This window comes from Eretmochelys imbricata, chromosome 7, assembly GCF_965152235.1.
Source record: "Eretmochelys imbricata isolate rEreImb1 chromosome 7, rEreImb1.hap1, whole genome shotgun sequence".
Taxonomy (NCBI): Eukaryota; Metazoa; Chordata; order Testudines; family Cheloniidae; genus Eretmochelys; species Eretmochelys imbricata.
This window is the reverse complement of record NC_135578.1, coordinates 91143376-91157921: the sequence shown is the minus strand read 5'-3', so window position 1 is coordinate 91157921 and position 14546 is coordinate 91143376. Positions and strand designations below refer to the sequence as shown.

The 14546-nt window shown below is 40.9% G+C and overlaps 1 protein-coding gene across 3 annotated transcripts in view; it reads right to left on the bottom strand.

Moving 5' to 3' along the window:
- The window catches only part of STAMBPL1 (STAM binding protein like 1), a 40728-nt gene that overhangs the window by 964 nt on the left and 25218 nt on the right, over nt 1–14546 (bottom strand). For 2 of the 3 annotated variants that reach the window (XM_077822710.1, XM_077822711.1), the window contains 6 exons: nt 14107–14202; nt 11995–12349; nt 11282–11406; nt 9968–10105; nt 7627–7739; nt 4389–4488 (listed from right to left, as the gene is read on the bottom strand). In XM_077822710.1, coding sequence (XP_077678836.1) covers nt 4389–4488; nt 7627–7739; nt 9968–10105; nt 11282–11406; nt 11995–12349; nt 14107–14202 — 927 coding nt within the window. The remainder of the gene's footprint in view (nt 1–4388; nt 4489–7626; nt 7740–9967; nt 10106–11281; nt 11407–11994; nt 12350–14106; nt 14203–14546) is intronic. The other variant, XR_013346708.1, reaches the window with a different exon arrangement.

The following is a 14546-nucleotide window of genomic DNA, read 5'->3' as shown; positions in this document are numbered from 1 at the left end:
GACTGAAAATTTAACAGAAAAGTGACTATACATGCAAAACTGGCTATGTGTTCTTTAAAGAGAGTAGTGCTGAAGGGTTAGATTTTTTGACACAGGCTATATTCTTGCACTCTCAGTTATGTATCTGAATAGGCTGCCTGTAGGTTGGCTGGATATGCAGGGAAAAGGGGGAGCTGGGTGCCCACTGTTCCCCATCTGGAACAGGTGGGCAGAGCATTAACCATACTCCCGCCCCAGTAATGCCCCAGCCAGCCAAACTGAGCTAGTTTAAGATTTGTCAGAATTTTCAGCTGATATAGGGGAAGCAGAGACGGACCGGTGCCTTTTGGGGGTATTTCAGGCAAAATGCCACTGGAGTTCCCTCTGATGCCTACAGTTCACTCAAGATTGTGCTTAAAAATATATTCAATCATTTAGGGCTAGATTATGTTTGGAAACAGCAGAACACTGTTGGCCATAAACTGGATTCAAAACAGGCTTACCATTACGTTCTGGTTCAAGAGAGTGTGACACTGGCAGACTAGGTGCCAGCTCATGCCAAGGCCCCATAGATCTCACCGAACACTGACAAATGCATAGCAGGAAAGCAGTCTTGCTAACCTGTGTGTTAGTATTGTTAAAATAGGTGTAGATTTAGAAAAATGTGTTTAGCCTCTATGAAATGCTCATAAGTTGCTGCCTGAATTCATCTCACTCACAATAGCTGTATTCCCCGTTTAAGGTAATATTTAAATGTTTGCTTTGTAACTACAGAAGCAATTGCTATGGAACTCAAGCCCCCATAGGCAGAAGAGAAGCATTAACAAGTGTGAAATACTAGTTCATCACAAGAGATGTCATCTTCTGCCCAGCAAAAGGCGGCCCATAGACACCAGCTGAACCATTGTGCAACATCAGTGGACAAGACTTTGTGGATTGCTCTCCTCCACATTCACGAAGAGGAGACATGCATGAGCACAGCCCATCAGCTTGAAATCTGGGGAAGGGGAATAAATCCCTGTCAAGAAGAAATTATCGTGACTGTGCTTGAACTATGAAGGGCAAAGATTTTTTAGCATAAGCAAGAGCGGCCCAGTGCTTGGCCTGGATTAGCCCTAAAGGACATATATTACAGCAGCTTTTCTTACCCTTCTGGAACCTAAGTCTAACTCATTTATGTGTGTATGTTTACCTGCTTTAACCTTGTAAATAACATTTCTTTTTCTTAGTTAATAAATCTTTGGTTAATTTATTACAAGATTGGCTACACGCATTGTCTTTGTATAGGATCATTAGTGCAGTTGACTTGGGGTAACCTGAATGTTGTTATTTTTGGTGTAAGGAACCATCTCTCACTAAGGCAAGCTTACTTGAGTGACAGGATAGATAGGAGTACTCAAAGGGACTGTCTGTGACTCCATGTTAAGGGCTGAAGCATTTACACTTGATCCTTGGCTGGTGAAATCTAAGTATAGAACTCTCAACCAATTTCTGATGTGTGCCCTGCTTCTTAACAGTCTGTCCTGACACTGGTACTCATGCTCCTGGCAGCTTGACAGGAGGATTTTATAATGGTATAGATCAGCTTTAATACTTGTGAGTCAGAGGAGAAGGCTAAACCAGCAGACACACCCACAATGGAAGACAGAGACTTGAAAAGTAGGACAGACTTGTAACACTGGAAGGCAGTGTGAGCGATGTTGGACTCTGATGGGACATGTAATATCTCCATGCTTTGTGATAGCAGTTGTGTACTTGGTGCCTTGTACAGAGAAGGAAGGGAGCTAAGTAGCCTGGGATTGCCTTTTCAAAACATGGTTGTAAAGTTCAGTAGCAAGAGCCAGTGTAACGAGAGCCAAAACAATCTGGGGTGGGGTTTTCAAAAGTGTTAAACATTTGCCTAACACAGGTCCCATGGGAACAAATGGTAAAGCTACCATTAACATCAACAGGGGCAGAGTTAGGCTCATGGTCAACTTTTGAAAATCCCACCCGAAAGGAAACTAGGGCTTGGGTTCCAGTGTTTGTATTCCACTTCCACTCCCCAAGGGAGAGGCTGTACCTCTACGTGCAGCAAGTCTTTGCTCTTATTTATCAATTGTGGCTAACGCTCCAGTAGCCCTGTTTCCATATTTGTGAACTCTGCCAAGAGGAGGAACATTGCCTTTATTTCAAGCAACGGATTGACATTTCTGATAATCGTTAATGACTATTTACCTGTTCAGTCACAGATTCTCATTATAAACCCTTTAGCCATGTAAAGAGCACACTAGAATCTTTGACCACCAGACTAACTGGAAAACTGCTTTGTGGTTACTGGAATGGCTTCTGAGAGGCTGGTGGAAAGGGTGAAAGGAAGCAGAGGTTCAATAGAGAAAATTATCCTTCATGGTGGCTAGCTGTTAGCTCTGCAGGTTTACTGGACATCACAGCTGGGGAAGTCAGTTGTGATTCTTTGTTAGGAAAAAAAATCTCTTTAAGTGGTCATGGAAAACTTCTGTGGGAATTCTCTGGCCCTTTTTCTCTTGGCACGGGACTACTGACCAGCTGTTAAGAAGGACAACAGGAGTATATTTTCCATGCTTAGGGAGCACTCAGACATCCTAATGTGGGAAAGCTGCTTTTCTGGCCGATATTATATTTCTCAAGTTAGACAGAGAGCTGTTCATAACATTTACTGGTTACTGCCACTCAAGTAGTGATAAGAAGTGTAATTTTTGTTTTACATTTTACATGGAAATAATCTCAATAACCAAATTAATTTCTTTAGGTTTCGCTCTCTGCTGTGGTTACAGATAAATTAGTTTAATGGGGAACTGAGAGTCATAGAATGAAAGATTTTATTTAAAATAGAATAGTTGGTTAAAGCAAACACGAATTATGATGAAACTATACACTGCAGTTATAGTCACATTCCAAGCTGAAAGAGTTCATCCAGGGGCGATCAGTCCCTGAATAAGAAGAATGGGTGTATAATCCTTCCATTAACCGTACCATGATGGTAAATGAGAGCACTAGTTTAAAAGTTAGTGTGCTACCCTTTCTTATAATCACTCTCAACAGGGGTGGGCAAACTTTTTGGCCCAAGGGCCACATCGGGGTGCAAAACTATATGGAGGGCAGGGTAGGAATGGCTGTGCCCCCCAAAAGCCTGGCCCCCGTCCCCATTTGCCCCCTCCCACTTCTCACCCCGACTGTCCCCCTCAGAAGCTTCGACCCATCCAACCCCCTCTGCTCCTTGTCCCCTGACTGTCCCCTCCTGGGACCCCCCCGCCCCAAACCGCCCCCCCGGGATCCCACCCCCTATCCAACCCCCCCGCTCCCTGTCCCTGACTGCCCCGACCAATCCACACCCCTGCCCCCTGACAACCCCCCGGGACTCCCACACCCTATCCAACCCCCCCCGTTCCCCGACCCTGACTGCCCCAGAACCTCCGCCCCATCCAACCACCCCCTGCACCCTGTCCCCTGACTGCCCCCTGGGACCCCCTACATAACCCCACCCACTGCTGCCCCCTAACCATGCCGCTCAGAGAGGCAGGAGCTCACAGCCCCGCTGCCCGTGCAGCAGTGTGGCTACGTGGGAGGGGAAACAGCAGGAGAGGGGCCAGGGGCTAGCCTCCCGGGCCGCGAACTCAGGGGCCAAGCAGGACAATCCCGTGGGCCGGATGTGGCCTGCGGGCCATAGTTTGCCCACCTCTGACTTACAATAACATCCCTTAATTAATTAGCATTAAACCTGCCTTTTACCATATCTATATTTCTACTATCATATTTAAAATACCTTCTATTCTCTCATGGGCTATTTAATACTAAACAGTATCTTTAATTAACATCTGCATAAATGCCATTCCAATAACTATCACTGTAGATAATATGCTTCCAAAACATCCAAAACTCTTGTTAAAACCAGTTAGAACCAAACACGTTTACAACATGACCTGAGGTTATGTCTTAACTTCCCTCTAAGCTATATCACTTTACTTCACCCACAATTTACCAGGCCTCATTATCGTCAAGCCTAAATTTAAGTTCTCTACTTACATTTTAGCACAATTCTATTTAAAATAAACAAACATCATTTCACAGGTGACAGAAGGAGGCATCAGGAATGCACCTGTCAGTTAGGAAAGGATCATGAACTATACATGGTCCAAAGATATCAAAATAAAAATACAGAGAAACCCAACCTAATGCTGATATAACTTCTGCTTGCAGCACAGGCACTGGTGAGAATTTGAAGGGACTGATATTTTTCTGGAAGATATGCTCTGGTTCAAACAGGAATTAATTCTGGGAAGTGCTATGGCCTATATTATACAGGAGGTCTCACTAGACGATTACAATGATCACATCTTTGACTATTTTTTTGGAATATGTTAAGAATATTTTAAAAGTAATATACCTACATTAAATAGTCTAGGCTCCTTAGTGTGTGGGTGAAACCCCTTCTTTTTACAAGCAGAAACTTCAAGCATGCCAGCATTAGTAAGTCTGAAGATCCCAGTGCTGGAAAGCAAAGAACAAAACTGACTTAAGGTTTGTAGCATTAAAAGAACTTGGTTCAAACAAGCATTAGTCAATCAAACACAAGTTACTGGGTTCAATACAGAGTAAGTGGGTGAGATTTAATGGTCTCTTATGTACAGGAAATCAGATAAGATAATAAAATGGTCCTTTCTGGCATTAAAAGCTATGAGTCTATGAAGTAGAAAATATCCTGCCAGATAGAGTTGATCTATACTCTGCTTTGAGTCTTTATTACTAGTAAAAAAGAAATTCTACAGAAGAACAAAGAGTCACCTGACTACAAATAATTCACTTTGATTAATGTTCCTAAAACTGAATAAAAAACAGACCATCAGAAATACAAGTGGAGGGGCTGGTCCTATATAAACTCTTACTCAATGATTAGTCCCTACTCACTGAAGTCAGCAGTACTACTCAGGTGAGGAACAGCTGCTCCTTTGAGTACTGAGTTAGAAAAATTGTTACAGAAGGCTTTGGGCCCATCGTTTCACATCTGCTGTACAAACTTTTGCTGAAGACTATTACTTTTGTAAGTCTGAGGAGAATAATGAAAGACCAAGTCTTATCCCCTGCCCAAAGCCCATGTAGATTGGTGTGGTGTGCGGCCCTATTACATGTACTGGAGGAGAAGGGAAAGGGGGAGAAACAGAATCCTGCCTACCCTCCACTACCCAGGTCATGGCACAGCCGTGTTCCAGGTTGTTACTACCACTTCTGGACCGCAGAAGCCATCATAGCCAGCGATGCTTCTTGTACGGGGCAGCTTTGCACGGGGGTTCCAGAGAGCTATACCTTTGCCACATGTAGGGGCTATGTGGAGACAGAATGTGTATGCTGGTTGCATTCCTTTAGCTGCTGTGAGTTAAGATAACATGCAGCTCCTGGGTACAACTGCATTGCTAATGATTACATACATGTGCTTTTTTATCATGGTCACCTTTAAGATTCTATTTATGAATTGTTTATAAAGGGTTAATAACAGATTAATAAATGTTACAGACATGAGTAAGATGTGCAATAGATGTTACAAGCATAGCAGTAGAAGGTATTATAGATGTTTATAAGCCACGATTACAAGCAAGCAATCTATTGACCTGCTCCATATGCCTCTTTTTAAAAGCATGTAGGCATTGCTCCACTCAGTATTTCCTTAGGGTTAGATTCACTAAGGGGACACAGGTGCCTATAGAGGAAGTTAGGCACCTAAGTTCAACATTTAGGTACCACTGGCATTCACAAAACCACCACTGACCTGAAGGTACCTTCATTTCTGCTGGTAGGCATGTGCCAAGACTCCTAAATCCTGAAGGCACCCCACAGCTCACAAGCTGCTCCTGCCTGAGCCCTGGCTGGTGGGATTCTCAAACTAGGTGTTCCCCTGCCTATCTTACTTGCAGGGCCCAATTCGGTAGGTGTGCTACAATATACTCAACTTGCACAAAAGACAGCCAGGAATTTTCAGGGCTGGCTGGCATACACGGGTGCCCCAGAATACCCAATAGCTCAGAGAGTAGGTTATTCCCCTAGGTTGCAATCCCAACTTGGCCTGATTTGAAACAGGAACTTGAACCCAGCTCTCCCACCTCAAAAGGGAGTGCCCTAAACTTCATGTTATTCTGAGGCAGGTATCACTCAATGGCTCCTGTTGGAGCTGTTATACTTTGTATAAATAATTACATATTCATTGGAGCAGGGACTTGAAATTGACTGTCCAAAATCCCAGGTGTGTGCCCTAATCATTGGGATACATAGTCTCAGTCTCTTGCACTCATGCTGTTTCTAAGGGGGCCCTAGAATACGAAATAACTTGGTTACGACATGCACCTGGAACATGGGAGACCTACTCCACATCAGGCAGAGCAGGCATTAGAAAACAGGTCTCCCACATCCCAAGTGAACACCCTGACCCCTGGGTATGAACTATCATCAGCAGGGGTAGGAAGGTCCTTACTCTTGTTTTTGCTAGAAAAGGCTGACCATTCTTAGGCACCTAACTCCAGGAGAGGGGTCAAGCCTGTGAATCTGGAGCACAGACAGGAGCCTCTGGCACCCAGGAGTACATATACTCTGCAATTAGCCATCTGCAGCAGACCTGTGCCAGCTGACTCAGGCTCCTGGAGCTCAGGCTAAGGGGCTATTTAATTGTGGTGTAGAAGTTCGGGCTCAGGCTACGGCCCAGGCTCTAGGAACCTGTGAGGTAGGAGAGTCCCAGAGCCTGGGCTGCAGCCTGAGCCCGAGCCCAAACGTCTACACTGTACTTAAACAGCCTCTTAGCCCAAGCCCTGCTGGCACAGGCCAGATGCAGGTGGATCTGGGCCCTGAGCCCTGCCCTTTCTTTTGTATTTCACTCCTGGGTGTCTTAGGTGGCTCCCAGCTCAGTTTGCTGGCTTCTGAGAATCCCTTTCTTAATGCCCAATTCACCTCCTGGGGAGCCTGGATATCCAACTTTGGTCTCTGAATTCCACTAGGGGGCCGGGCACCATGGAGTTACATGTTGCAACACTCAACATTGCAATGCCTAACCCCTTGTGAAACCAGATCTTAGGCCCTGTAACGCTGAGAGGAGCAATGCTAACATACCTTTACAAATTTGGCCTGTAACAAATGTACTGTAAACAGCTTTTAGTCATTTATTTGTACTTTATAAACCATTGGTAAAACAGAACCTTAATATAAAGCGTGACTTATCTCTAACCTCCCATCAGGTCAGTGTTTTCCACTAAGAACAAGCTAAAAAACCTACACCATCCACCTTCTTCACTTAGAAGAGTGCAGTCTGGATTCTGTGAGACACCTGACAATGAGATCCATGAAGCCTAGAACTACCACAGTCAAATGCGGTCACACCTACCAAGTGGAGCGGAGCATCACCGTTTACAGAATTTTAAAATTAAATATGAGACAAGGTGACGTCAAATAACACTGCACACACAGGCTTACTGGAATGCAAGCCACGATCAATTTAGAACACAAGGAAAAAAACCCACACATATATACTACAACCTTTTATCTCCTTCACCTTAGCTGACATTCAGATGCTGTTTTGCAGGTGATCTAGTTTTAAGATAGCAGGCTGGGAGAGATAGCTAAACATTACTTAGAAAAAACAGAACTCACTCATTATGTTTTGGTGAACAAACAATTGCAATAGCCTCTGGTAACATTAGCTGATAAGAACAATGAGTATGAAGATCAACACTGGATAAGAATGCAGTTTGTGTTGGATGCGTCTACAAAAAGAAAGGGAAAGCTCTGCATAGTGAAAGTATTTCTTAGTCAAGTCAAGGTCAAAAATCCATTCAAGAAGAAACAGGATTTTGTAACAAGAGAAGGTGTTAGCATTTTCCCCAGATTCAGTTTTTATTATTTGCTACTAAACCTTAACTTTTCCATGGCACAACATACCTCTGAGGATAATTTTCATGAATGACTCAACAATGCAAAAGCTAAACGCTACAGTGTCAGGAGTAAATCCCTAATGCCAGGTGTATGAAGGCTTACAAAAACAATTTTAAACTCTTCTGAATATCAGATTAATGTTCTTATGAAAGGAAACAAATCTAGATTGAAAAGGCAAGTGTGGGTATAATAAGATGGCAGACCGAGATCAAAGGACTCAAATTAATTGTCCAAAATCCCTAAGAGTGGGATCATTCACCATCCATATCAAGTAGAAAGTAAAAATTAGAACATAATTGAAAGTAACTGTCACTAGACGGTAAAAAGTGAATCAACACCTATAAGAAAATGGAAGTATGAAGCAGGTTGAAATCTTACATGGTGTTCACATTACATCACTGTCTTTGGTTCCAATGCAAACATGGATTTAATATAAAATTGACAGAGCTGGGTGGCCCCAGTAAACCATTTTCCTGTCCCAGGAAAATTTTCAAGTTAAAAAAAAAAATCCTGACCCAAATCAGGACCAAAAATTGAAATCTCAAAAATGTTTGAGAACTGCAACTCACCAAAATTATTCAGTTCAGTTCAATTGAAATGTTTTGTTCTGATATTTCAAAATGTTTTGTTTCCATTTAACAATTTTTATACTATAAATTAAAATTTCTAAACAAAAAGTTACTCCAAAAGGAAAAACTGAACTTTTCTTAGAAAAAGTCAAAGTGGAATGTTTCAAAAACTTTAAAAAACTTTGATTTAAAATTTTTTCAAAATGGGAAATTCATCAGAACCAACCATTCCCCAAGAAGTTTCAGTTTTGACAAATCAGCACTTTCCAACAACAAAAAAGTATAGACAAAAAATTCCTGACCAGCTATACAAAGTGGTGATTTATATATCTGGGGTGCAATTCTGATCTCAGATGCTCTGCCTTTCAGAGGAGTTATTCCCGATTTACAGTGGTATAGGTGAGATCAGAATCAGGCCCCTGAACTCCAAAGAGGTCAGGCATTACTTCACCATTTATGATCTTAGTCATTAATGCACTAAGTCTTGGAAGTTCACGTTTGAGCTGATTTACTCATTTCTACACATATTTATGTTTAGTGTTTCATTTTATAATTTCATGGACTACAAGATTAGCCAAATTTGCAATTGAAAAAAAATCTAAAATCGTCTAACAAAATAGAGCCTCAAGTTTCTTTTGCAAGCAGGTTTCTTTTTGTCACATTTCCTATCTTAAAAAAAATCTTCACTACTGATTTTTAAAGAAAATTATGTAACATACTCAGTCAAGTACTCTACTTTTTAATGACAGGTTTCAGAGTAACAGCCGTGTTAGTCTGTATTCGCAAAAAGAAAAGGAGTCCTTGTGGCAAATAAATTGGTTAGTCTCTAAGGTGCCACAAGGACTCCTTTTCTTTCTACTTTTTAATATTTATTTCACAACTCTTCCTTCTCACCATGCCTGGAATAAACTCTCAATGCTCAAAACTGCTTGATCCAAACTGCAGTTTGAAAACCTACAAGTAATGGTTTTAGAAACGGGGTGTGTCTAATACAAATGGGCCAAATTCTGCACTGAATTCTATCTTGTATACATTAGGATTTTAAATTGCTGTCCATCACTGTAGCAGCTGAGTGAATTCCATACAAAATCAATAGCAAAGTCCTAGTGGACTTTATGAAGTCTCTGGCTCTTTTCCTTTTTGAGGATACATGTCAGACATGTAAATGGTATTGAATGAGGTGTATGTGAGAAAGAATTTTGGGTCAAATTCTGCCAACAGACAGACAGCTCCTATCGTCTTGAATAGAAGTTGCATGGGCAAAACTGGGCCCACTGTATCAATGAAACACTTTACAGCTTTCTAGAAATAAAGAACAGCTTGTATCAGGGGATGACATTTATGTCAAATCAGGTCACCAGCACAAAAATTGAGAGAGAAAATTAGTTTAAATCATGCAAATTATTTCTTTAAACTGGGTTTTCCAGTGCTGGTTCTGTATATCCTATCTAGCCAATACAGAGAAGTCAACATCCACAAGGCATACGTACATGGATCCAACCCAAAGTGAGGAGAGCGTGTTGATCCTGAACGCTGAATAATTCTTCCACATTCTCCATGTCGCAGTAATCCGGTCCTGCAGACTGCTTTGGCACTATTACATGGGTAATAGTAAATTCATTATGTGTCTGTAAAACACATGGTAGGAAGATGACTTGAATTAATGGTCTTCTAATGAACAAATGCTGAACATGAATCTGAGGAGAAAAGGGTCAGATCCTCAGCTGCTATAAGTTGCATTAGTCCCACTGAGTTCAATTAAACTATGCCAATTTACACTAGCTAAGAATCTGGCCAGTATTTCATCACAGCAATAGACAGAGAAGCAACAAACGTATTTGAAATGTGTATGCACAGAAAAATGTTAAAAGAAGAGATGATGTCTGTTAAGAATGAAAGCAAGGGATGTAAAAATACAATTACTTTCTTTGAAGCTTGGAAACACAACATGCGTCCCTGTTTTTATTATTCTTGGTTTTTATGTGTGTCTAATGCACTTTGAACTTCTTTGTTCTTGCATGTCTGTGTATCAGCATCAGTGGTGCTATCCCCACTGCTCTGGGAACAATCTGATAATTAAGTACTGCTGGAAAGTTAGCTAACTGACCACTGAACATTATCTAGGATATAGGTAAAAACAAACAGCAGTGATTTTTGTTTTATTTGCTGACAGTGGTGGATTTTTTAGAATTTGATAACACCCACCAATAGCTTTTAACATTTTTAATATCCAGTTTTCCTGTAACTAAACCTCATTTTGTTTGATGAATACCAGGGAATGTTCTTGAAAAATCCTGTAATGGAGGTTAAGTGTACAGCTTAATAACAGTACATGACCACAATAACTATGGAGAATTAAGATCAAATAGGTCTGTAACAATGCAAACAGCAGACCACAATTCAATAAGATAGCCTAACAGAGCCATAAGATTATTTTATAAAGTTACTTACATTACACATGGAGGGCTTGTCTCTACTACTGCTTAAGTCAATGTATGTTATGTCACTCAGGGATGTGAAAAAGCCACCCACCTGAGTGACATTCTCCTGCCAACACAGATTTCACCTCTCGTTGAGGTGGAGTAATTATGCTGATGGAAGAGCGCTCTCCCGTCAACAGTGTATCTTCACCAGGTGCGTTACAGCGGTGCAGTTGCATCGGTGCAGCTGTGCCAATGTAGCAAGGTAGTGTAGACTAGCCCTTGCACTTCAGATCTGTTTTTGCTTTGATATCAGTTCATTACAGGAAAATACAGTACTATCAAAAATGCCTTCCCCGTACAAATGTGAAGGTTCAACTGTACCAGTTTTCCGCAGAGAATTCCACATGTCTCTATTCCTCTTACTGTATTTGCCTCTGCTAGCAGCAGAAATTTGTGACAAAGATCTGTGGGTAAAACTACACCTCGGAGTGCTTCAGCCATTTGATCTAATAAACGAGGAGAAAGGGCATTTATAATTTAGTCTTCAGTGCAAAATTTTCTAACGTAACATGTTTACACAGTTAAGAGATCAACTGAACTGACTTACATACGGAGTGCCATACTTGCCACAAAGAAGTTTTTGTCAGAATAATATAGAACTTTACAGAGCATAACCTTTCTTCTATTAAATGTACATCAAAGAATACAGAATGTTAACTGGATTGCATTCACTAAGGCAGTGAACTAGCACTACTTCCTGGTCCAAATTTTCAGAAGAACTCTAAAAATGCAACCACAGTGGGCCTGGGCCTGCTCCCATGGAGTTAATGGCAAAATTCCCATTTAATTCAATGGAAGCAATTGGGTCTGTAGTCTGCAGGCCTAGGAACTTGTAGGTGTGAAATGGGTAATCTCAGATGTACGTATCCATTTTAGGTGAGAAAACAAAGTGTAGTGTACAGACACACAAACATTCCAGGAACATTTGGTCCTCCATGTCAGAGAAAGCTACAATGAAATACACACATGCAGGTCAATATCATATAGTATGTTAGGAGATGCAGAGGAGCATTACAGCTCCACTGAACACTTACTCTGAACAGTGCTTAAAGTGGCTGCTGGCTTTAAGGCCTGGTTTACTGGAGGAGATTGTCCAGCAGAAACAGAGGCATCACTCTTACTGGCTTTCTCAGAAAATGTGGTAGATAAGGAGTTATTCTGATGCATAGAAATGCAAGACAACACACTTCCATCAATCTGCTCAGACATAACCATATTCTCTTTAATTTTCTGATCTCGGGCTAGTTCTTGCTTCTTAAGCTGATCTTCAAAGAACTGAAACTGCTCCGTTTCAAGCTGCTGTTGTCGCATCTGTGCAATTCTCTTCTTTTCTGCTTCTATCAGCCTCTGCTGCTCCAGTTTCTTTAAGAATTCAGCTTTACACTTGTTCTGCAAAGTATGTAAATAAAGTGGTCAGATCCTTTAGACGATGTTAAGAGAGTCACAAAATCATGAGGGGAAAGCTAGCAAACTGATTACCAGTTATTATCAGACAATGATGACACTGTTTGGAATACGTTAGCCACATTGCCCAATACAATTGTGCCCACAGAAGTGCTCTAAAATAATAAACACGATGTACTTAGGGGTAGAGGACAGAGATCTCCCATTCTGCACACCCCTGATACATTATGCATCTACCTCAGTATTAATAGTATTTGCCCTTGACACCCTTATATTTTAGCAGAAATAATTATAGTCTAAAAAAGTCATTTTATGAATAGGGGAGTAAAGGGAGAAGGCACAAACAAGTCTTTGTCATCAAGGACAAATCTATCTTCAAGGGGATTTCACAGCACAGTTCTCTCTCTCACACCTTCTCCTGCCCTCTTCCTTTCTTCACTTACTTCATTTTCCCTTGGACTGCTTCCGGGTATGTCTACACTTAAACCACTGCACAGACACTCACTACAATGACAGGGGGGGTTCTCCCATCGCAGCAGTTAATCCACCTCCCCAGGAGGCAGTTGCTATGCTGATGGAAGAATTCTTCCGTTGACTAGTATTCTCTACACCAGGCGATAGGTCATCATAGCTACGTCTCTCAGGGGTGTGGAGCTATGCCAATGTAAGTTTTCAGTGGAGATCAGCCCTTAACCTTGCATTGTATGGATTTTTCCACACTACTTATTGTTCTCTCTCGGTCACAGTAGGTCCTCACTGTACTCTCATCTCCCTCCAGCTGCCCAACACCAACTGCTATTCTACAAACTGAAGGGAACCTTCAGGTTCCAACATTCCTTCACCACTTCTGTTAAAGAGATAGCAACACAAACTGTCAGAAGCCAGTTAAAATATAGATACTTAATCAATAACCAACAAACAAAACAAAACAAAACCTCGCAAACAAATCATAAATGGGAACATGGATTCTTGTTCCAAATTCCAGGAGATGCTCTGTGGGAGAAAGAACAGTGTTCCTTACTTCCTCTACCTCTTTCCATTACAAGCTTTTGAACTACAAATCCTACTCTCAGTGACTTTATTACACAAAGTGGGAATATGACTATGCAGCCCTTAATAGTTACTTAAATACACCCACGAGTCAACCAGAACCTAGCCTAATTTTGTACCTTTCACAATGCCTTGATGGATGTCAGAGTTCAAGGGAATACTAGTTGTGTTGTGGTCTAATTTTGCTTTTTCTTCAGGGGAAAGGGGCCAATTCAAATACTCATTAGTACAGTATCTGAATTTATCAAATAAAATAGCATTAACCAAACTGTACCAACCTGCAATAGAGGCTTTTTCTACAATAGATAAAGACATTAAGCATTTCTATTAAGTAAATGCTAAAATATTTACATATTTATTTCTAAATAACCACACACCTACACCACTTATTTTCAAATACACTGCTTTATTAAAAAGAAAAGGAGGACTTGTGGCACCTTAGAGACTAACCAATTTATTGGAGCATAAGCTTTCGTGAGCTACAGCTCACTGCATTGGATGCTTTATTAGATGCTCAAAAGACACAGTTTCTAATAGTGCCTAAACAATAGTAAAATTTAGATGTTTTTCTCATACAACTGCTTTTTTATTTGAATGTTGATTATGTAATATTTATAACTAACTGATTAAATCAGTAAACATTCATATGAATAATGCTTTAAAAATTAAATGTGAATTCAGATAAGACTTACTTTGTCTTGCATATATTCTTGGTATTCTGCGTTATATTTCTTTAAAAGATCCTTCTTCAATTCATCTGTCCTTGGAAATGCAACCTCTTTCAGTTTCTTTTGGGAAGGGGTGGGGGAAGGGGAGGAGAAATAAAAAAAAACGTAAAACTGATTTCCTGCCTTTGAAACAAACAAACAAACAAACAAACAAATTAGCTGGGAAGGAAAATCAGCTGGAATGCAGATTTAAAAAGTCAATCATTTCAAAACAAAGTTAAAAATACTAAATTACAGGCATGTCAAATACATAAAGCCATGTCTGTAGCTGTTATCAGTTGGCACAATCCATTGAAGCTATGCCAGTTTACACCAGCTGAGATCTGGCCAACAGATTTCTTGTAGAAAAGAAAAATCACTTTTCCAACCAGTCTGATGCCTCTGTGAGGCACAAATGACATGTG